Source organism: Symphalangus syndactylus, chromosome 12, assembly GCF_028878055.3.
Source record: "Symphalangus syndactylus isolate Jambi chromosome 12, NHGRI_mSymSyn1-v2.1_pri, whole genome shotgun sequence".
Lineage (NCBI taxonomy): Eukaryota > Metazoa > Chordata > Mammalia > Primates > Hylobatidae > Symphalangus > Symphalangus syndactylus.
Window position 1 is genome coordinate 121,599,313 of NC_072441.2, and position 25,304 is coordinate 121,624,616.

At 39.6% G+C, this 25,304-nt stretch overlaps 1 protein-coding gene across 1 annotated transcript in view; it reads left to right on the forward strand.

Moving 5' to 3' along the window:
* Window positions 1-25,304, forward strand: part of PAPPA2 (pappalysin 2) — a 628,099-nt gene that overhangs the window by 576,467 nt on the left and 26,328 nt on the right. Inside the window, exon 28 of the mRNA XM_055255382.2 lies at window positions 6,131-6,202. Coding sequence (XP_055111357.2) covers window positions 6,131-6,202 — 72 coding nt within the window. The remainder of the gene's footprint in view (window positions 1-6,130; window positions 6,203-25,304) is intronic.

Consider the following 25,304-nt stretch of genomic DNA (forward strand, 5'->3'; position numbering starts at 1 on the left):
TTAAATTTAAAATAACACATGTGAAATGTCTTGCACAGTTTCTAGCACATAGTTCTTAATTAAATAGAAATAAGATGTCAGTTCACTTAGTACAAATGGAAATATCCTCCATCCCTGAAAAGATATCACTAGCTATCTCCATGCAAAATAAAGAAAAATAGGGTTCTATAGTTTGTGTGTGTGTATGTGTGTATATGTGTGCACGTGTGTGTATATACAATAATGTCTAGGTCATTTGTCTTTTTCTGTCTCTTTTATAAACTGTGCTGAGAAAGGAACTAATGGCTATTCACTGTTTCCTATTGGAACACCTCTGACAACAGAAGCAATTTCTAAAAGCTTTTTATTATAAAGTGAGACTGAGAAGAGAGGAAGGATGAAAATATAGTACTTTTAGATGTGTCAAGGGCATGCTGGATGTGAGAGGCAATAGGTAAGGGTTTGAAATTTTCAGATGGACTTTCTAGGCCCTTGTCATTGCAATGGTGTCTTCCTCCTTCACCTGTTACGCACGGGGATCTAGACCCTTCTGGTGGGGTAAGAAGTATACTGACAGAAAGGAAGGATGCCAGACCAATCCACGTCTTCCAGCCAAGGTGATTGAACAGTGGGACCTGGCAGTTGGGACAGGCAGGGGGCAGCCAAATCATCAATGCTGATGCCCATTGCTCATGTCCTCGTGTGCCCAGACCAAAGACCTCCGCCCGATGCCCCTGCACCTGCAGCAGCACAGACACTCTTGTTGTCCAAGGCACCTGCACCCAGCAAGTGGGAGAAGCTCCCTCAGACTTTTACTAGAGAAACTTTTTTATTTTCTCATCCCTTTTTTTCTAGATTCTTATTCTTTTTCTTCTTTTCTGCCATGCTAATCCCAATTCCCCAGTAAACTGTACTACTGCTGAGGGTGGAAATGATACCTTCTCCTTCACCCCCCATATCTCCTCAGTGTGGGATTCATTTCATCTTTTACTCAGGAGGTGGTGAGTGTGGGAAATCAAAGGGCCCACAGAAAAGGATGACTGCCACGGAGCGATTTCTCAAAGAAAACCTTTTTGTTTTCCCAAAAAGCCTATGTTAAGTTGAATTTTTATGATTATCCTTAATCATGGTGTCAAGAGAGCGTTTTACTGTATCTCATGACTTTAAAATAGGAAAAATTAATGTTTTGCAAAGTAGTGGTCCTTCAGGATGAGTTCATGGAGAATTTTTTTTAACACATTGTGGCAATTGTTTGCATGTAAATGAGTTTTTCTAAATAGCATTTGAAAGTGTTTCCTTCTGAAGAACAAAGACATTCATCATGACATCTCATTTCCCCTATTACTTTGCTTCATAAATTCATTTTTCCACAGACTAAACAGCACTTTTTTTCTGGAATACCATAATTATGAATTAGTGAGGTCCAAATAAATGAGATTTTCCTGTGGATACATGAAATAGGTTTGCAAAGAGCCTTTAACACTGTATGAAATCTCTCTCAAATTCCCAGCTTTTCAACAGAATTCTCCAGTTATATCAAATCTTATAATTTCTAACTTTGTTTTCCCAAATTGTTCCCCCAAACATAAATAGTCCTTTAAATAAAAATGACCGTTTTAAAGAAAAGAGAGAAGGAGGAAGAAAACGAGAAGATAATACGCTGGCAAAAGCCACAGTTTCCAACCAAATGACCTCACTCTTCCCTCTGGCTCGTAATGCTCAGCCCTGCCCCCAAAGTGTCCTCTTGATGGGTACAACTGTGTGTAACAGCTCCAGTGACACTGGCTGCAGATCATTGGAGACTCAGACATGAGTCATGGAAAGGCCTTCTTTTTCATCATTTTTAAGCATGGAATCATTCCCTCTAGGCATCAAGTGTCCCATCACTAGAGGAGAGTAGACAAGAGCGTCTTGGAGGAAAGGGGAGGAGGAACAGAAAAGCAAGTTGCAGGGTAGTGTGCTATGGTCTAAATAAACATGCAAAGGATGTTTTACTCAGGAGCACATACATGTAGCAATAAGGAAATTATCACAAATGTGGACATTGGCAGAACTCTGTGCCCTGATGTGATTAGCAGCCCATTCTGTCAAATAACTACTCCCATTAAAAAATAGTTGAGCAATTTTCTGTTAGCCTTTATTGTTGGCTATTCTTGAGCTTTGTGACCTTTAACAAGACATTTAACCAGGCAACAGCCTTCATGGTGACTTATGACCATCCTAGTAACCTTTACTCTTTCTTTCTTTCTTTCTTTCTTTCTTTCTTTCTTTCTTTCTTTCTTTCTTTCTTTCTCCCTCTCTTTCTCACTCTCTCTCTTTTCCTTCTTTCTCTTTCTTTCTTTCCCTTTCTTTCTCCCTCTCTTTCTCACTCTCTCTCTTTTCCTTCTTTCTCTTTCTTTCTTTCTCTTTCTTTCTTTCTTTCTCCCTCTCTCTCTTCTCTTTCTTTCTCTCTCTCTTTCTCACCCCTTCTCTCCCACATTCTTCCTTCCTCCCTCCTTCCTTTCTTCCTTCCCTCCCACTCCCTTCCTTCCTCTATTTTCTTTTCTTCCTTCCCTTTCCCCTTGCTTTTTAGAAACTTTCAAATGGTCCAATCAGGAGGAAATTTTTTTTTTTTTTTTGAGACTGAGTCTTGCTGTGTCGCCCAGGCTGGAGTGCAGTGGCGCAATCTCGGCTCACTGCAAGCTCCACCTCCCGGGTTCACGCCATTCTCCTGCCTCAGCCTCTCTGAGTAGCTGGGACTACAGGTGCCCGCCACCACGCCCGGACAGGAGGAAATTTTTAAATTAATTTTCTCTTAAACTTTTTTTTTTTTTTTTTTTTTGAGACGGAGTCTCGCTCTGTTGCCCAGGCTAGAGTGCAGTGGCGCAATCTCCGCTCACTGCAAGCTCCGCCTCCCGGGTCCACGCCATTCTCCTGCCTCAGCCTCTCCGAGTAGCTGGGACTACAGTCGCCCACCACCACGCCCGGCTAATTTTTTTGTATTTTTAGTAGAGACCGGGTTTCACCGTGGTCTCGATCTCCTGACCTCGTGATCCACCCGCCTCGGCCTCCCAAAGTGCTGGGATTACAAGCGTGAGCCACCGCGCCTGGCCTCTTAAACTTTTTTTATGTTGGAAAGTTCAAAACAAATCTTTGGCATTTAGATACTAGAACTCAATCATGCAAGAAGTTGCTTTTGCTAATAGCATAATTGCAATAGTTGCAGTTATTGCAATAACGTAGTAATGAATAGATTTGCATTTGTACAATAACAAATTCAGAATAGTTGTTACCAACAGGGAGGAAGGGAGTATAATTATATTGGAGGGACATATATAGGAGACATTAATTGAATCTATAGTGACATATTCTGCAAAATGTTAACAATTTTTGATAAAGTTAGGCAGAGGATATAACGTTTTCTTATCATTATAGCTTTATATGATTGTAATTTTTCAAAAGTGTTTCAGAAAATAAGAAAATCAGCTGGGCATGGTGGCTCCTGCCTGTAATCCCAACACTTTGGGAGGGCAAGGTAGGAGGATTGCTTGAGGCCAAGAATTTTAGACCAGCCTGGGCAACATAGTGAGACCCTATCTCTATAAAATAAAAATTTTTAAAGATTAGCCTAACATGATACATGCCTGTGGTTTCAGGTAGTCAGGAGGCTGATGCAGGAGAATCACTTGAGCCAAGGAGATTGAGGCTGCAGTGAGCCATGATTCTGCCACTGAACTCCAGCCTGGGTGACTGAGTGAGACTGTCTCAAAAAAAAAAAAATTATAAATAAATAAATAATAAAAGAAAATTGTTTCACCTCTCACCAGGAGCCAGCCCTTCCCTGTCCATCTTACTGCTTTGCTTTTCTTCCTGTTTCACAGCCCTCTTGCTCCTCAAATCTTCCCATAGAATTGAGTCTTGAAAAACATTTGAAATTTCCCTCCAATTATAATCACTAAGTACTTGTTTTATTAATGACATATATTTATAAATAAATGAGATACATGATTTTCACAGAAGAAGGCTAGAGACACGATATCATAATTAGTGGCTGGCAAATGCTTGTAAAATTTCGTCTTTACATAAGTCACTGAGATAAGAAGTAGGAAGGCTAGATAGTCCCTATTCTAAAGGATTTTGCAATCTAGGAAAGGATATGACACAGGTGCCACCAACTTTTGCAATTTCTGTAGCAGTTAAGGAGAGATGTCAGTATAAATTAGTCTCAAAACTGAATTATGCATCATTAAATATCTATAAGGTGGGTATTGTCAACTCCACTATTATGAATTTATTCTTCAGATATACTTGCACATGATTTATATATAAGCTTTGTTTGTTATAGCAAAAGACTGGAAATAACCAAAATATTCATCAACATGGGTCTGATTAAACATTTTGAACTCTTTAAGGGCCTCAACTAGGTTTATGGATTTTCAGATCCCCTTGCTCACTGGAAAATCTGATCCATAGTGAGTGAGTGAGGTATTTATACATTTGGTCTGAATTGAATAACTGACTGATTAGGGTGGGGAACTGGGGGTCCATAGTGAATACCCTCCTATGAGAAGGAATAAAGTTCTCATGCATTTACCTTTCAAAGAACAAATTATATTTTGCCATTGCTACTATCTGGGACCCCAAAGTAGTGCAAACCATTGACATTTTAAATAATAAAATTCATGACCACTGCTCGGTTGAGCTCCAGTGGAACCTGCTTTAAAGCATAAACAAGAATTATTTCTAGGTAACAGAATTACTGTTGATATGCAAACGGTTCTGCATAAATGGCTATAAGTGCGGGAGAATAACTCACTTTTTCAGTAGGCTAAACACCCCTTTTGTGTTTACCTTATATATTTCTTTTGATAATCCTTTCTTAATACAATAATGACTTAAGCCAAGTCACTTTCTAATAATATATTGCAATATGAAGTTTTGAATATCTAACTTTATAAGGATGTATACTACTTATTTTCCCTCTGGAGAAGCTGTGAAGGAGGAGTTTTAGCTTTTAGCGGTACGACTCCAGAAAAATATTGTAGATCCCCATTCTCCTACCTGACTATGAGGTATATATTTATAGACCTGCATATTAGCATATGTGAATGTCTCCAGTCTAATGATTAGACATTGTTAGCATTCTAGAATTCCTGTAGGTGCTATCTTGTATAAAGCTCCTATGTTGCCATGTGTTCTTTTTCTTCTGAATGCATGGAATTTCAGTCGGACTGATTAAAATGTGAATATGCAGGTCTGCAGAAGGGTGGGTTGGTAGCAGGCTATGGAGAGAACCTTCTTTTCCCTTTGAAACCTGCCATGGGACTTTCTTTTATCCTTAGAAAAGCATATTCTTTGAGAATTTTAAACTATAAAAAGAAAAAGAAAAAAGTTTTGTGAAAATGAGTTATTATTATTTAACAAAAAGTAGATGACTATTTGTTTAAATATGCATCTGGAAATGGCTGTCAGGAATAAGGCAGTCACCAGCATCTCAAGATGAACTTAACTGCGCTCCTACCAGCTTGATGTTGGTGTCATTTTGAGTAGCAGTGATTTCACACTAGCCCTGTGTGTCCTGCGTATGTGTACTGTCCAGTTTCCTACAGGGCAGGCTTCATGATAATACCAAGAATTGCAGAGTGCAATTTCACCTCCAGTCCTGATGTGGGCACTCACGTCTTATAATCTAGCATTTCTGAGGTCCACATTTAGTTGAAGACTCTTTTGTAAAACTGTTATTTGTGAATCTTTAAAAGCTCATTGTGTGTGATTGACACAACCATCTTACAATTTCTTGTAACATTATTTAAAATTTCAAAATAAGTGGAACTAATATTATTCCTGAAACCAGATGAAACTCATTATAATATTGAGGATGCTTTTTTAAACCACACTACACCACTTTGAAAATTTAGGTATCTTGGGAAAGAGGATGAAAAGTTTCAAGAAATCTCCTCCACTGAGACTTTCTGCCTGAACCACATCTGTCAGGGTGGGCAGTGTGCACGGGAAAGGCTAGATAGCCCCAATCCACTTTATGGGACACAATTAGAAACTAGCTGCTTGAGGAATGGAGTTGGACTCCAGTGGTGAGCTCAGGATTTGCCCCTTCTCACACAGAACAAATGTCTTTAATTTTGTTTTCTGTTTTTCCCGTCTTTCTCCTTAGAGCATTGTGTGCACTGGCCGGCGTCAATGGCACCCAGACCCCGTCTTAGTCCACTGCATCCAGTCATGTGAGGTAAGATAGCCTCCCCTTCCCCAACTCAGACTAGAGAACTCAGGTGGATTTAACTTATGGACCTTGAGTCCTTCTAATTTAGGACCCAGTCCCTCTCCTACTCTTCTGCTCTTTGTTTAACTTCTTAAATTAAGTTGGTTCCACAATCTTAAATTTACAGAAATTAGGAGTTCTGATTTTTGTTTTGTTTTGTTTTAGCAAAATCTTTGGAGATCCACTTTAAATGACTTAATAAAACCTAACTTAAAAAGCAAGTCAGAATTATTTATGGTTTTGGGATTCTGTAACTGGGCCTTGTTTGTGCTTAATTCGCTCAGGGTTTTGGAGACTGATGGCCCACTGACAGGTTTGTTTGGCCAGCACAGTGTCTAAAACCAATTTTCTTTTTGGTTGCCAATGTTTAAAAATTAGGATTTTTACATAAAATTCCTATGTGCATATATAACATTACACACATACACACACATCCCAAATAAAAATAAATATTTAAAACTCTGCACAAAGATTTTTCTCTTGAAAAACAAGACTAGCTGGCAACCATGATGACAATTAGCTGGATCTGAGTAGCAGCTGCACCCCAGATGGGCAACTCTCTCCGGTTAGCACAGCTTTTACCTTTCCCTATGGCTATTACCTGGTGGGCACCCCTTGTTTAAAATAACTGCCTGGGTCATGCAGGCATCTATGCTTGCAATCTCTTAGGTAGATCTGTTGTCCACTGTTGATTAACCAAACTAGACCTTTACCACCTCAAGAAATCTTGTCTACTTCTTCACATGGTAGATTCCCCAATCAGTGGGGGGACATAGGCTGCTGTGATTTCTTTAGTTAGATTAACTGAAGTTAATTTTAAAAGTCAGGAATAGGGCAGAATATTTCTAAGAAATGATGACCTAGAAATTCTGTCATAGGGGAAGGAGATGCTTACACACACACACACACACACACACACACACACACACACACACACACACACCATTTAAGCCCTCCCAACCTAAGCATAGCCAGTGACAAGTACAAGCATTCTCGTCTCAGTCACAACAGGTTTTGTCATCCACATCTCACACTGGAAGGAAATATAAGCCACTTAGCAGCAATCTTGGGTAATTCTGGCTCCTATAGGTGCTGCAGAGAGACCCCTTTAACTGCCCTGATTTCCAGCTTCTTCCCTGATGCACACCCAACCCACATGCATGTCAAGTCCATTCTTCTGTATCTCTGTGTTTCTTGATCTAATTCTGGGAATCCAGGATCCACATGAGACTGGAGAGGGGGAAAGGGTGGGGTTTGAGAGAAAAGGGAAAACTGGGTGGGGAAATGATACCAATAAAACAGCACTCTGCGAGAGCATCAGGAAAAATGCTAGCATGGAGTGTGCTTTGTTATGGTGTGGGCCAACAAAACAGCTCATCTTCTGCCATCATTAGAAAAACAGATGGCAGTGGGGTGGGGAGGCGGGAGAGAGGAGGAGTGAATCATCCACTGGGCAGGGGGTAAGAAGGAGGGAAGAGAGGAGGCCAGGGAAGGAGGGAGATAAACAGACAGAAGACTAGGGAGCTGGGAACAGATCAAAGGGATCCTGAGAATTCCCTTCTGCTGCTTCTATGCATGATCTCAAGTGGGAGGGTAGATGACAGGGCTTGGAGCTGGCTTCCGTGTTTCCCAGAAGGTTATAATACAGACCTTTTCCCATTTGTTCCCCTCTCCTCCCTGCACCCCAGCACATCAGCAGGGTCACTTCTCCAGAGCTTCCTAGGCTGTCGTCAGTCCCTTTGTTGATGTGACAAGGAACAAAAGCTCCATGTCTCCTCTGCCTGACTGCTGGGCTGATGTCTCCTCTGCCTGACTGCTACCAGGCAACAGCTGTTGGTTTCCCTGCTCCAGTGGTTCTCAGCATCACCTGGGAACCTACTGGAAATGCACATTCTCAGGCCCCCAAACACCTACTCGATTAGAAACTGGGAGTGGGGCCCAGCAGACTGTTTTAACAAGCTTCCAAATGATTCTGAGGCTTGCTAATACTTGAGAACAACCGCCCCAACCATGAGTTTGTTGTGCAGCAATAATTGTAGCCAACGTTATTTAGCCACTTTGAGGGTGGAAGGAAGATGCAACGATACAGGTGAATCAATCCCCATAGGAAAGGAAGGGGAACTGGACAGGAGAGGAGAAGGAGAAACAACTCTGAAGAAATAAGTAATAAGAAATGCAAAGAGGCAGGTGAAGATGAAAAAGAAAGGACAAGAGAGGCTGAAACTGGCATGCTCTAGGGGCAAATTGGCAGACACTTAATTCTTTACTGGAAAAAGTCAGCGAAATATATTAGGGAGAACAGAAGAGTATCAGGGACAGATGGAGGGAAAACAGACTGGAGGCAAGATAAAGCAAAGCGGGCCAGGTAGGAGAGAGGAAGTTTTTAAAAGTGCAGCACAGAAATCTGAGCTCAAATCAGGTATTTTGCTACCCAGTATCTAAAAGGGTTTTCTGTTTTTTGCTTCCCAGTACTGAATGTCATTCCAAGAGGCCTCCTTTTAATATTTAGCCTTGTAAGGGTGGAGTTCCTCATTCGTTATTTCTCCCAATAAGCCCAAGGCAGTAAACCCACCAGCTCAGTATCCTCAGCCCGTATTGCCCTTCATGTTACTTCAGCACCTTTGTTTGCATCATATTCTCTTGGCATAAGGATTTGCTTTCAGTTATCCACTATTCTGTGCTGCTTATGTTTTCTGAGGTGCCACTAAGACTTTCTTTAAAAACTCTTACCTAAATAATTCCATCTTCTTATGTTAGGTCATAAGCCAATTGTTGCTGCTTATGTTCCCATTGTCCCAGCAAGAACACACGTATGCTACATATCTGCAATCCAAAATTATTGATACGTTCAATTCTATTTTTCTAGTTGTTGCTTGCATTTGGCCTTTGGGACCTGAATACTCCTTGTATCTTCTGTTTCTTTCGTAAACTGCATATGGGCAAGGAATGGCAACTTAGTTAATGGAAAAGTTTTGAAGTCAAACGACTCTAGATTCCAATCCTGGGTCAGCTGAGTAGTGTGAGCCTCTGTATTGGGAAGTGGGGCAACAAAGCTATTTTAAGGAGTTGTTATGAGGGATGCATGTGATAGCATGCATAAAGCATTGAGTGTCATGCCTGGCCCATAAAAGATTCTTATTGGTGTCATTTGTTTAAGCTATTAGCCACTTCGTGAATGTTTACTGAATGAGTAAAGCAGAAAGCAGGGGCATTGCTGCTGGTGTAGCCCCAATATAATTAGTTGTAAACTCTGAGGATGTAAAAAGGAAAGGAAAGGAAAAGAAAAGGGAAACAGGTCATACCCATAAAGACCAACTGAGATCCATAATTCACAAATGACTTGGAGACATTGATTGTGTCCAATCAGTCATCAGGTCAGTCGGTCACCAGATCATTATATGAATAGCTCTACTCATTCCTACAGTTGCTCACACTGGTTAGGACCTCAACATTTCTCATCTGGACTTTTGCAGTGATTTCCTAATTGCTCTCCCTTCCTCCAGACCTGTGCCCATCAGTTTCCTTCATTCTCTCTATTGCTATTACAGGGTTCTATCTATTGTGTCTCTTCTGCTAAAAATATCTCAGGAACTCCCCATTGTTTTCACATTTAAGCCAGACTCCTTTGCAGGTAGTAAATGAGCCTTTGTCTTTCAACCTTCTGTCTCTTCAAATCTCTTTGTGCACACTCTACTCCAGACATAAAAAGACTTTTCCAACACAGTATTCTAAAAAGTGCTTGGGCTTTGCACTGTCTGTTCACTTGATCTAGGATTGAATATTTGTCCCACCTGTGGGGTGACACTGGGCAAGTTGCATTAGATTCTTGTGCCCCATTACCCTCAACATAGTTTTAATAGAGTTTTTTTTAACAGGGTTTTAATAGTAATGCTTATTTCATAAGGTTATAGTGAAGATAAATGAGTTATTATAGGCAGTGAGCTCAGTCTAATGTCTTGTACATAATTGTGCATTATAAATCTTATCTATTTCATTATTCACCACAGAAGTATTGTTGTTGCTACATGTTACTTCACTCCCTGTATCTTCATGCACATTGAAACCCATTCCTGGGACTCATCCTGTGGCTTATTTCTCTAAGCCAGTGATTCTCAGCTAGGGACAATTTTGCACCCACCACTTCTCACATTAGGGGAAATGTCTGAAGACATTTTTAGTTGTCACGACTAGACGAATGGGGGGAGATGCTGAAATATAATGAGTGGAGGACAGGGATGCTGCTGAACATCATACACTGCACAGTATAGCTCACAACAAAGAATTATCCTGCCCCAAATGCCAATAATACTGCCCTTGAGACACTGCTGTAGACTAACTCCTATTGATCTTTCATCACATTTTTCCAGGCATTTTTTCTACTTGGAGTATTTAATGACTGGCACTCCACCCACCACCCACCCTCAACCACAGATGGGTTATATAATCATACTCTGGTCTCTATTTTACCACTTATCACCTTAGGGAAAGTATTGGTTTCCTGTTTGTCTGCTTTATGATGCTGTAACTACTTACAAGCTGAAGATATTGTCTTTTCCATTATTATATCTTAGCTACTCAACACGATGTTTGAAATAACTGGGGCTCAGAAAACATTTATTGATTAAAAGAGTAATTTAATTTGCACATGGCTTTTAAAATTATCGATAAGTATGCAAATATTTTATGATAACTGTATAAAAGACCTGTTAAGTGCTTGTCCAATAAAGTGTACTTTCTTCCCAGCATAGAGAGAGAAAGGAAGAGAGGAAAAGAAAGAGAAAAAATGGTTTTCCTCATCTCCTGGGGTAATAATTGAAGTGAGTGTTCACTCCATCTATGAACACTGTGATATTGTCAGATAATAGATTATTTTCTTCCTTCCTTCCTTCTTTCCTTCTTTCTTTCCTTCCTTCCTTCCTTCTTTCCTTCTTTCCTTCCTTCCTTCCTTCCTTCCTTCCTTCCTTCCTTCCATCTTTCCTTTTTCTTTTTTTTCTGTTTCATAAAGCCATATTTATTAATTCCACCAAAGTCCACAATCCTAGATTCTACTTAAACCAAGACAATTTTGTTCTCTAGGGAATGTACCTAGGGATAAAGACTTACCTTATAATTATATTCTCCTTTTACATAGAACTGATTAGTTTTCTTCATACTTATGGGATGATTAAAATCCACCTAATTCTTGGCTCTGCTTTCTCTGTGAGCACGTTTTTCTTATGAGCAAGTTCATCCTATTCTTTCCAGCAGTCTCCATTTTGAATTACAGTTTTTGATAATCTCTCTTCAACTCTTTGCTGGTAGAGTTGTGCCCTTTCTTTTTAAAAAGAGAGAGCTGCAGAGAAGGACAGAGGCGGAGTGATGTCAGAGAATTAGGTTCAAATTCTGACTCTACCCTTCATTAGCTATGCATAGTACCTGTCAGGCTTTCTCTTAGAACTTCTGTGAGAATCAGGTGAAATAACTGATTTTAATGTGTTTTATGAATTGTCAAATAATATAACTTACTAGCGGTGATACTGTCTAAGGAATGACACATATAACTTTATGAGGACAGAGTCATATTGAAACAAGTTATTAAGAATCAAGGCCAGGCACAGTGGCTCACCCCTGTAATCCCAGCACTTTGAGAGGCTAAAGCGGGAGGATCACTTGAGGCCTGGAGTTTGAGCCCAGCCTGAACAACATAGCAAAACCTTCATCTTTACAAAAAAATGAAAAGTTAGCCAGCTAACTATGGTGGTATGCACCTGTGGTCCCCAGATACTTAGGAAGCTGAGGTGTGAGGCTCACTTGAGTCCAAGAGTTTAGGTTATGAAGAACTATGATCATGCCACTGTACTGCAGCCTGGGTGACAGAGCAAAACCCTGTCTCTCTCAAAAAAAAAAAAAAAAAAAAGCAATTCAATTACATCTAGTTTATATCTTTATGACTTTTTATTATATACTGCAAGTATCCGTGGTTAATTGATGTCCTTGGGGCTACCAAATGCAACTTATAAGGCCTTTTAAGGTTTGGGAGGAAATTTCCAATAACTCTGCCTGAGCCTGAGCTGCCATTTCCTCTCTAATTTCAATGCATACCTTTGTAGATGCCTACCGTCTCATCTATCACATATTTCAAGGTTATCTAATAGGTCTATTCTTCCAGTAGTCTACCAACTCCTGAGTGGCAGGAGGTGTGTTTTGTTCATTTTTGTATCCTCTTTGAGAGACACCTAATTCTTCAGTGACACCTGCTTCTATTCCCCTAAAGACAGAGATGGAAAGTTGCAGACAGAAATTTGACTTTGAGAGTCTTAAATGGAAAAGACTGAATCAGTTTTCTGTGAAGTTGCATAGTGGAAGTAAAGTAGGGAAAAGATAGATGGAGAAGTAGAAAATAAAAACCCTGTCATGAGTGGAATCAAAAGGCCTTGTAACCTTAGTGAAAGTGGCATGGTGGCAGAAACAAAGGCTTAACACATAGCTCCATCTCTGATTAGCTATTTCCTTGGGAAAGTCAGTTAACTTTTCTGAATTTAAGTTTCCTTGTCTTTTAAATTAGACAGATAAAATTCATCTCAAAATTGTTGTGAAGATTCAAGTTCAGAAAACTGTGGAGACGTGGTTTGGGGCCTTCAGAGAGGTCACACCTCAGTAAAGCATGGTTGTGCTAATTTTTCAGGAATAACGGCAAACCTGCTCTTGTTTCTGGGAATGTTTTGCCTTCCAAGTAGATTTTGGTTTTCTTACACCCACAGGTCCTTCTCTTATAGGGCCTCTTTTCAGATTCACAGCCTTCTTCTTGGTAAGCCTCAACTTTTATTCGTTGGATGGATTAGGTTTTGGAAACCTGTTAGTACTTCCTTCCTTGACTTTCAGTTCAAGACCAATCCTGGTTTTGGATTTACTACTTCTACCATGGGACTAGCCCACCCGCAAGAGAAAACTCAGTCTAACATAGGATGGATATGAGAGTCAGAACATGGTAAAGGATGCACAAGTACCTACTGTGTGAATATTTGATAAACATAATCGATTATGTGATAAAGGTTAGTCAAATTGCATTTATCAGTAATGCTGAATCACTTCTGTTACTCAAAGCACAAGGATAATTCTCCCCACTATTAATTCTCATAGAACAGTGATAGGCAATACACGTGTGTGTATATGTTGAGAGGGCAAGAAGCTGAGCTGGGCTGGAGAGAGAGTTGATAAAGGACTGTTTAATAAGACCAGTAAGACCCTTTATATCCCCTGCCTAATTGTTTTGATTTTCTTGAAAGAATGAGGAGCTGTCAGAAAGCCAAGCAGTATTTGCCATTTTAGAAAAAAAGGAGTTGAACAATAAGAGCTACCTGCCTGCAAGTTTGATATTTTCTTTCTTTCTTTCTTTCCTTTTTTTTTTTTTTTTTTTTTGAGAAAGAGCCTCCCTCTGTCGTCCAGGCTGGAGTGCAGTGGTGCGGTCTCGGCTCACTCCACCCTCGGCCTCCTGGGTTCAAGCGATTCTCCTGCCTCAGCCTACCGAGCAGCTGGGACTACAGGCATGTGCCACCATGCCTGGCTGATTTTTGTATTTTTAGTAGAGACAGGGTTTCATCATCTTGGCCAGGCTGGTCTCGAACTCCTGGCCTCAGGTGAACCACCCATCTCAGCCTCCCAAAGTGCTGGGATTGCAGGCATGAGCCACCATGCCTGGCCAAGTTTGATATTTTCTACTAGAAAAAGTTTTAGAACAAATTTCTCTAAGTACAGGCCCTAAATTTATAAGGAACATGCTCTCCTATACTGATGCCATGTTATGTGAAAGAATCAATGAGTCCTATAAGACAAAGTAGAAGCCACTTCTTAAATTTGGTAGATATGTTATTCTGGCCCAAATGATGTACTCCTGCTTTCAGAAGGCAGCTAAAGGAGTTGACACCATCTCGGATCATTACTACATGCTCTGTTGAATGGGAAGACCCAGCCAGTGCAACGCCCAGGGCTGTCTCTGGTCACACCTTGTCTTTAAATAGTTCACATTGGCAATGGATTCAGCTGATAGTGTAAAAAAAAATGCTTAAGAATTATATGGGGTGAGGGGTACTTATTTTTTAAATGCAGATTCTTAGGTTCTGCCCCTCCCTCCCAATCGTTTTATGTCAAGTCGGGTGTGAAGTACAAGAATTTGCTTTTTTAACAAATACCTCAGGTGCTTCTAATGCAAGTGGTCTTCAACTGTGCTTTGAGAAACACTAGGCAGGGATTAATTCATATGCTGGCAAATAGTTACATGGCAGTGCCCAGCTTGCATTTTGGGAGAAAAGGAATCATCTTCCAGTGGTTCTCAAATAAATGAAGAAATCACTTGGAATAGAATAAAGTTCAGAAAGGTCAAGGACAGAAGTAAGAATATCTGACAAACAGTGGTAAAACTGTAATTATCCTAAGCCAGAAAAAGGTGAATTGTTTTAAAATCATAGTTATTTTTTTTTAATTGTGACTTATCCTGGGTAAACAGCAGCATGGCTCTGGTCTTGAAACAACAAGCCACATGCAAATAGCTATAAGCGAGATTATCAGAAAACCTGAGTATTTCATTGTTTTGTCATTAATCTCACCATGGATCTCATTCTACTTTCCCTTTAGGGTTAGCTTCCACAGGCATTAGAACATACAGAACATGTTGAGGGCCAAAAAAGTGATATAAAAAGATTAATAATAATAATACCTTTGGAAAAAATCAAAAGAAGTGAGATTTCCAAGTCTAAAATGAGAAGAATAAAGGTTAATGTAGTAAACATGTTCATGGATTGAATATTTTACTTACAGAAAAGTTTGCAGTCACCATCCCCCAGTGAGAACAGAAGAGAATATAATGGGCTTAAAATACTCAATGAACTATTTAAAGTAAATCTATGTGAGAATATCCTAAAAGTGTTAAACTTTATACAAGGTTATAAAGGGAGGTGTTGAAAAGGCATATTAGTCTTTGGAGAGTTTTAAAAGGATGTATATTCTCCCTCTCTGACATGGTTACACATTTGCTTCTATCTCAAACACTGCTAATAGTTTGGTACTCTCTTTCCCTGTAAATCTAGGACTCCATGGATTTAAATGTGTTTATATTTGTATTATCTTAAAGCAGTCAATAGAGATATTTTATGCGTCATTATCATCTGAGTAGTACTTCCAAAGGAATTTATATAGGAAGGAGTTGGGGGTAGAAAGGTGGGGCCTTGGGACAAATTTAACTTCATTGGAGTGGCTGGATTACTGAAATGGAAGTGGAAAGTTGTATTGTTTTTACACATTTAGTAGTTGATACCAACAATGGTTCCATCACTAATTCAATCCATCTGTTACACCATTCCTTGGATTCTTTCTTCTCTGTCATCTTGGACCTCTCTCTGCCTCCTTTTTATTATTTATATTCCAGATGGTAGCCCTGTTAGCTGTGTCTGGGACACGTGCTTATTGATCACTCATGGGCACTGCCTGCTATCCTGCTGCAACTCTATGGGATGCAGAGGCCAATATATAACTCAGGTGGTGGAAAATAAGGGCATAAAAATTTAGGGTTTTTGTACCATTTTTCTTGCCCAGAGTTTTAGCCAAGAAGAGGTAGAGAGTAGCTGAAGCCTGACTAACATGTCCTAATTGAGGGGATGTACTTCATTCTGGGATGTGAAAGGCTGCATACAGGCCCGGAAATGAGAGGATCAGAGGAGGGGATGGGGAAGGTTAGCTTGCCAGAGACATTGCCCTGGGAATAGTGGCAATCACGGGCTTCTGCATCATGTGGGACCCTTTCAGAGGAAGGGGTTTGTCACTTTGTAGAGTTTTGTCTCCTTGTTTTTAGGAAAAGATGCAATGTGTGTGTGTGTGTGTGTGTGTGTGTGTGTTACAGTTCTTCCCATTTGACCCTGTGAAGTACCCCTGTAGTGTGGTAAAATCTTTCAGCACATTCATAAATTCTAGAGCTCTTTGTTCTAAAAAGTGAAATGAAATATGTGGCTAAGACACTCCAGTGCAGATGCCCCACATTCTCTGTGGCAGTGAAAATGGGCTCAGGCCCACCTTTAGGAAAACAGGAAAGGGATTTTCTCCCAAGGTTACATACTTCAAGACAGAATTGAGGCAGGCAGTTTTGCATTCATCCATAGAGCTCAGATGCTCAGGACTTCCAAGCGACAGCAGTTGAAACCTGGACCTGTGAAGAACTGGAATGGTTTAGGGGGTCCCAACCTTTTTGGAACTAACGACTAGTTTCATGGAAGACAATTTTTCCATGGACAGGGTGGGGTGGGGGAGTTTCAGGATGAAACTATTTCACATCAGATCATCAGGCATTATTTAGATTCTCATAAGAAGTGTGCAAACTAGATCCCTCACATGCACAGTCCACCACAGGGTTTGTGCTCCTATGAGAATCTAATGCCACCACAAATTTTACAGGAGGCAGATCCAGGCTGTAACACTGGCTCTTCCACCACTCACCTCCTGCTGTGTGGCCTGGTTCTAACAGGCAGCAGACCAGATTGGGGACCCCTGGTCTAGGGCAACAGTGTGGTTCTGGACCAGTGGCAGCAGCCTCACCTGGGCACTTGCTAGAAATGCAGAATCTTAGGCCCCCCTCTGGACTTCTGAATCAGAAACTTTGGGGGTGAGGTCCAGCAATCAGTGTTACCAGGCCTTTCAGAGGACTTTGATGTACTTGCAGGTGCAGGATTCGCTGGTCTAGAGGGTGGGGAAAATAGTAGCAGAAGAATGACAGTTTTGAGGGACTTGAAGAATACATCAACACTAAGGTTGCTTCTCTGATCCCAAATCTCTTTCCTTTCTGTTCCCCTCAGCTTCATAATGAAACCTGTTCAACTCTTCCTTCCTCAGTCTTTTCTATCTGTAAGACTTCTATTATTACACTTTAATAATATATTTTTTATCACTGGATAGTCATGGATTATTCTTAATAAATGTCAAGGCTTCAAAGTATAATCACAGCCCAAAATGGACTTAGAAGTGTGACCAGATGGAATTGCTACTGCTCTTTCAAAAAGCATCTCACTTGAGTATGTCTCTATGAATTCTTATTATAAAGAGAAAAATGAATCTTATTTGTGATGTCTGTATAAAAAAAACAATGTTCTATTTCAACTTTATCACTTATGCATTGTGTGATGGTTGTTTAACTTCTTTTGTTTCCTCTTTATTTATATGTTGTCATATAAATAATAGCCAACAATTAAACTTCTCTTTGCCACACTTCAGCTGTTTACAAATCAGATATAATAATCATTCCTTCCCTGTTTCTCAGAAGGCACATCTTCAGGGCTCATTTTGCTTTTAATTCTTGCCAAGATTTTTAGGATCTATGAGTGAAAACGGGTTATAAAAATGCTAATTAGGGTAGGGGTAATAATGGCCTAGAAGCCAATAATAGGGACAGCTACTAGACTTCTAGCAGGGATGGTGTAGGTCCTTACAAATCTAAATCTAAATATGTGTTAGACATATTAAAATCCAGAGAAAAATTGAAAATTTGCTTAAGTTGGAACTGTCTTCCAGGCTCACTACCTGCCAAATTCTAATCCCCTTGAGATTTGTTTGTGAATTTCACTGCCAGTTTTGTGCAATATCTGCACCAGCCTAAAATCCCGGCATGTCTTTAAGCTTGTCTAGAGTCCCATTTGGTTCAGGGCTCAACTTCAGATTCTCCAGCTGGGATCTCTGAAAATCAGACTCCAAATGTTAATTAGGACTAGGTTTTCATTTTGAAAGCTAAAACCATTGCCCCCACACCCCTACACCCCTACCTTTCCACCTCCAGCTTTTTTAAAAAGTAAAACATTAAAAGCACAACCAACCGTGCAAATTGTAAAACCTCATCTAGATTAACAACATTCGTGAGAGTTTTATGCTTGTCTAAAACTCCTCTGGAGCCGTGCTGTGACTTCCTGGTAGGCTCTCTGACAAGCTGCATTTTTGCTTCTTTTGTCCTCTTGGCCTTCTGGGTGGGCCACTTTCTCACTCTGTTAATTTTCTTTATGACATCTGTTATCCCTTTTTCCTCCCACTCCACCCTTTTTCTGATTTATTCTGGGCTTTTTTGTTCCTTTTTTTTTTTTTTTTAGTAGGGTTCTTTTTTCTCTTTCACTGTCCTTCCCTTTTTAGCCCAGACTTGCAGATAAATTAAATATTACTCGCCTGCAGAATTGCCATCACAGAAATGCTACTATCTTTTCTTTAGCCTGCCAGACCTTCAGCTGCTTCTCAGTGATTTTGCTGAAGTTATAAGAATGGGCAGCATGCAAAATTATGTCTATAGATAACTCTAGATTCTCCTCTTTTCACAGGGACTTTGCTCAACTAAGACTTCTAATCGTGCTTCAAAAATGTGTCTTAAATGCATTCTAACCATGGCACAAATACATTACTGAGATTATTCGTGAATCCTATAAGGCATTGCTTATTTTACAATTTACCATCATGGTAATTGTCATAACTTCTTAAATAATCCAATAGACAAGCTCTTTCAGAAAGTTTATAAAATTTGAACCATTTCCAATTCATTCTACTAACATAGATGTTCATTTAAGTGAAATTATTTTATTAAATATTTATTACAAGGACTGAGTGCTAGCAATGCATTTTACTAATTTTCTTACACCTTATTTTTTTTTCTTAAACTATTATTTTAAATTTAAGGGTACATGTGCAGGAAGTGTAGGTTTGTTACATAGGTGAACATGTGCCATAGTGGTTTGCTGCACAGATCAACCCATTACCTAAGTATTAAGCACAGTATCCATAAGCTGTTCTTCCTAATGCTCTCCCTCCCCCAACCAACCTGCTCCAACAGGTCCCAGTGTGTGTGTTGTTCCCCCATTCTGTTCACGTGTTCTCATCATTCAGCTCCCACTTACACATGAGAACATGCGATATTTGATTTTTCGTTCCTGCTTTAGTTTGCTGAGGATAATGGCTTCCAACTCCATCCATGTCCCTGCAAAGGACATGATCTCATTCCTTTTTATGGCTGCATAGTATTCCATGGTGCATATGTACCACATTTTCCTTATCTAGTCTATCACTGATAGGCATTTTGGTTGATTCCATGTCTTTGCTATTGTGAATAGTGCTGCAATGAACATACACTTTCACGTATCTTTCTAATAGAATGACATATTTTTCTGGATATATACCCAGTAATGGGATTATTGGGTCGAATGATATTTCTGCCTCTAGGTCTTTGAGGAATTGCCACACTGTCTTCTACAATGGCTAAACTAATTTACACTCTCATCAACAGTGTAAAAGCATTCCTTTTTCTCTTCAACCTCACCGGCATCTATTGTTTCTTTACTTTTTAATAATAGCCATTCTGACTGGCATGAAATGATATCTCATTGTGGTTTTGATTTGCATTTCTCTAATGATCGGTGATGTTGAGCTTTCTTTCATATGTTTCTTGGCTGCATGTATGTCTTCTTTTGAGAAGTATCTCTTCATTCCTTTGCTCAGTTTTTAATGGGGTTGTTTTTCTCTTGTAAATTTAAGTTCCTTGTAGACTCTGGATACTAGACCTTTGTCAGATGGATAGATTGCAAAAATTTTATGCAATTCTGTAGGTTGTCTGCTCACTCTGATGATAGTTTCTTTTGTTGTGCAGAAGCTCTTTAGTTTAATTAGATCCCATTTGTCAATTTTGGCTTTTACTGCAATTGCTTTTGGTGTTTTAGTCATTAAATCTTTTCCCATGCCTATGTTGAATGGTATTGCCTAGATTTTCTTCTAGGGTTTTATAGTTTTGAGTCTTACATTGAAGTATTTAATCCATCTTCAGTTAATTTTTGTATATGGTGTAAGGAAGGGGTCCAGTTTCAATTTTCTGCATATGGCCACCCAGTTCTCCCAGCACTATTTTTTAAAAAGGGAATCCTTTCCTCACTGCTTGTTTTTGTCAGGTTTTTTGAAGATCAAACGGTTGTAGGTGGCAGTCTTATTTCTGAGTTCTCTATTCTGTTCCATTAGACAATGTGTCTGTTCTTGTACCAGTACCATGCTGTTTCAGTTTCTGTAGCCTTGTAGTATAGCATGAAGTCAAGTAGCACGATGCCTCCAGCTTTGTTCTTTTTGCTTAGGATTATCTTGGCTATTTGTGCTCTTTTTTGCTTCCATATGAATTTTAAAATAGTTTTTTTTCTAATCCTGTGAAGAATATCAATGGTAGTTTAATAGAAATAGCATTGAATCTATGAATTACTTTGGACAGTGTGACCATTTTCACGATATTGATGCTTTCCATCCATGAGCATGGAATGTTTTTTCATTTGTTTGTGTCCTCTCTGATTTCCTTGAGTGGTGATTTATAGTTCTTCTTGAAGAGTTCCTTCATTTTCTTTGTTAGCTGTATTCCTAGATATTTTATTTTCTTTGTAGCAATTGTGAATGAAAGTTCGTTCGTTATTTGGCTCTGTGCTTGCCTGTTTTTAGTGTACAGGAATGCTAAAGATTTTTGCACATTGATTTTGTAACCTAAGACTTTGCTGAAGTTGCTTAACAGCTTAAGAAGCTTTTTGGCTGAGACAACAGGGTTTTCTAGATATAGGATCATGTCATCTGCAAACAAAGATAATTTGACTTCCTCTCTTTCTATTTGAATATGACTTATTTCTTTCTCTTGCCTGATTGCGCTGGCCAGAACTTTCAATACTATGTTGAATGGGAGTGGTGAGAGAAGTCATCCTTGTCTTGTGCTGGTTTACAAGGGGAGTGCTTCCAGATTTTGCCCATGCAGTATGATGTTGGCTGTGGGTTTGTCATATATGGCTCTTATTGTTTTGAGCTATGTTCCTTCAATACCTAGTTTATGGAGAGTTTTTAAAATGAAGAGATATTGGATTTTATTGAAGGCCTTTTCTACATCTATTGAGATAATCATGTGGTTTTTGTCTTCAGTTCTGTTTATTACATCTTATTTTTTAAAGTATATATGTATACGCTTACATATGTGTGTATATGTATGTATCTGTTCTTTTGACTAACCCAATGGTAAAGTGATGACAGAGGAAAGGGCAACACTCCTAAATTGATTACAAATATTTGTAAATTGCAGAAAACAGCATGCATGGTGAAAATAATGCACATTTCAATTCCTAAGAGGTTTAAATCTCGGCTCCACCCTTATATTTATTTGTAATATTTTTAAAAATTAATTTTAATTCTATAAAAGTGATACATGTACCTAGTTTGAAAAGCTAGTTCACACCTCTAGGTATATTTGGAAGACTAGCAGTTCCTACCCCTCTGCTCCTAACCTCAGCCTCTCTCAGCAGAGGCCATCATTTCATTTTTGTTGTTGTTTTTGCTTCACCTGTTTCACTTATTTTATTTCTTCTGAAAATTACATATATACACATAAACATGCATACATGTGTATGTATTGTAAACCAAAAGTTATCTGAGACAGGTCTCAATCAATTTAGAAAGCTCATTTTACCAAGGTTAAGGATGCACCCATGACACAGCCTCAGGAGGTTGTGAGGACATGTGCCCACGGTAGTTGAGGTACACCTTGCTTTTATAAGTGTTAGGGAGACATGAGACGTCAACCAACATGTGTAAGATCTACACTGGTTCTGTAAGGTAAGGCAGGACAACTTGAGGCATGTGCCTCCAGATCATAAGTAGACAAGAGGCAAAAGGTTACATTCTTTTGAGAACTCGATCAGCCTTCCACTGAATCCACAATTTAGTCTGGTTCAGTGAATCTGCATTTTTACATAAACAGTAGGGCGGAGGAAGTATTCAGATATGCGTTTGTCTCAGATGAGTCTCAGAGGGATGCCTTTGAGTTCTTTCTGTTCTTTTTGCACAAGGAACTTTCTCGTGGACAAATTGTGAGGGAGGAAGGTATGTAGCTTCTTATCTTTGTAGCTATCTTATTTAGGAATAAAATGGAAGGCAGGTTTGTCTGACATAGTTCCCAGCTTGAGATTTATTTTCCTTTCACAGTATACATATATATATATATAAAATTTATGTGTGTGTGTGTGTGTGTGTATACACATACACACATATATATAATGCTTCTACTGCTAATCTTAATTTTTTGATTTAGGACTTTATCTCCTGATTTCCTAATACAATAGATGAGGTTTTAGCTCTCTGACATTATCACGCACACACACACACACACACACACACGCAGGAGTACACACTCCTGCACTTTTGCCTTTAGAGGTACCAGATGCCTCTACTTCCTGAGCTTTCTGTTGGTTCTAGGTATTCTAGGCATTTAGATTTCTGCTTTCCTGCATCTGCTTGGTCAGCTACTATTCATCCATCCATTTTCCAGTTTTCTAATGTTGTTGACTTACTTATCAGCTGCCATCATCTCTCCTGTTGTCTTTTCTCTTATGAGTTCATGCCTTTTTTGTTCGTTTTTTATACTAATATTTTAGTGGAACTTCTGGAAGGGAAAGATATAAAAACAAATTCAAGTATTCACACTTTGCCAGCTCTAAACCTGAGAGATAACAGATGCTTACTGACCAGTGTGCTATTACTACGAACTACTTCCTTCAACAGAGTCTGTGCGTATATGGAAGAAAAAGAGGCACCTGATAGAGACGATGTCTCTTGCTTTGCTGTTTTTTCTCTCTGTTATCTCTTCTAAATTCTTATTTCACCTAAAGTCAAGCAAAGATCTCTTCAAGATGGTTAACTCCTGAAAGTATAAATTTTAGATAGAGGAGCACTTATTAAAGGACTGTATATTTATTGTGAATGAATCATGTTAGACCCTAGGAATATAAAGGTAATCAATAGAAAGCACAGACCCCATCTCCTAGGAATCCCCACTCTGCCTTGGGGTATGTTCTGAGTGCTAGGGGATCAGAGAAAAGAAAGTGGTTGTGTTTGGGAAGCAGGCAAGAGGTGAGCATGGGACATAAATTTGGGGAAGATTTCATAACCAAGTAGCACTCCTGGGGCCTTGAAGAATATAATAATTCCACTAGTTGGGGACAAAGTGGAAAGCTCCATGGGCAGAGAAAATACTATGAGCACAGGGCACAGGGGTTTGAAAACACAAGATATTTAGAGAACCACCAGAGGATGGAGCATGTGGAAACCTGGAGTCTGCAGAGAGTCTTGGGCCAGATTAGGAAGAGTGTTGAATGCTGCCGTGCTTGGATGTAAACTTTTTCTGAAGGCATTGAGAAGCCTGACACGTTTTATCACCAGGAAATGACAAGATCAGATGTGATACATTGCTGGAAATGAAGTCCACAGAAGAGCGACGGGTGATAAGCAGAATGGTTAGGAGACGGTGTCCATATTTCAAGAGAGAAATAGTGACAGCCCAGGCAAGGCACCAATAGTATAGATAGGAAGAAGTAATCGTTGAAAGCTTTTCTTTTAAGATATGAAATTGATTCTAGAATTCCATCCAATGGGGGAAATGAGGTTCTGAATCTAACTCCCTGGTGCTTGGGTGGATGTTGAATGTGATTAACCTCTGTTCAAAAAAAAAAAAAAGAAAAAGAAAAGAAAGAAAAGAAGAAAAGATGGAGGTTGGGCTTGGCTTTAGACTGAGTTTGTTCAGTAGAATTGGAAATAAAAATCTGGATTTCAGAAACAGAGTCTCAGTTGGGGACTTGTATTGAGAAATGAAAGTATGGATGCTAATTGAAGGCAGTAAATGGATGAGGTCATGCAGGGGTGTGAATGGGGAAAGGAGATAGGTGGGGAAAGACATAGAGGCAGGAAGTTTGCAGAGGAAGTGAAGCCAGTCAAGGGAACAGAAAAAGAATGACTAGAGAGGTGGAAGGAAGAAAAGGAAGCTGTGGTCTTAGGAAAACCGTTTAAGAAGAGAGGCCCAAGGGAAAAAGAAACGGTGAAGAGTGTTAAATGCTGCCAAAAGTTGGCCAGCACAAGAAGTGAGATGGCAGTAACTTGAGTGGAAAACAGTTCATGGAAAGACTTTTGAGATGAAGAGACTGGAACATGTTCATTGGCTTTGAGTAATAATCTGATTGAGAGCATGAAGACCAAAGATAAAGAGGGGATATAAGGGATTACAGATACTGCTGCCTCTCAGTCAAGAGTCAAGTGAGAAGGGAGTAACAATAACTAAAGACAAAGTTTATAGAGTAGCAGATGGAATTCAAGACTTCAAGGTATTTTATATGCAATGGTTTCTTGTTTCTCTGTGTAGACTTTCCCATTCCTGTCAATGGCAATGTCTGCTGTCCGGTTGCTCAGGACAAAATCCTTGATGTCATCTTAATTTCTCTATTTCCCTCATGTTCACATTTAGTTCATCAGGTAATTCTATTAGCTCTACCTTTAAGATATATCCACACACCAGCTGCGTTTTACCATCTGACCCACTGCCCGCCTTGTATGAGCCATCATCACCTGCTACATGGCTTATTGCAAGAGCCTCCTGACTGGTCTCACTACTTCCCCTGCCTCTTCACAGCCTAATCCCAGCATAGCAGCCAGACAGTCCTGTTAAAAATGTAAGTTAAATCATAATGCTCCTCAGCTGAAGCCCTGTGGCAATTCCCCACTTCATCCAGAATAAAAGCCACAATCCTTGCAATGGCTTACCTAGCCCTCCACATGTCCCCTCTCTGAACCTGTGATTGAAAATTGCAACCATCTTCACTCTCTTGTTCTCTGCCCATCTTCCCACCACTCCCGATTACCTTATACTGGACCTATTATTTAGTAGAATTATCACTTTCTAATTTGCTATAGAATTATTTGTTATGCTTAATGTCTGTTTTCCCCATTGGAATATAAGCTCCATGGGGCATTAAGTTTTGCAGATTTTATTCACTGTTATATCTCAAGTCCTTAATACAGTGACGTAGTGACCGGCACATGGCAGATGGTCAATAGTTTTTGAGTGAATGATGGAGATAAAAAGTTAAGGGCATCCACATGTCAGGGGGAGGGTCAACAGCAGGGTAGGGATCTTCAGAAGCCACTTGACCATGACAGAGAAAGGAAAATTTTGCTGACTTGAGAAGAGTAAAATTGGCAAGAGATCCTGAATGTTATGAGTCCTTTAAAAGTCTTTTCTATTGACAGT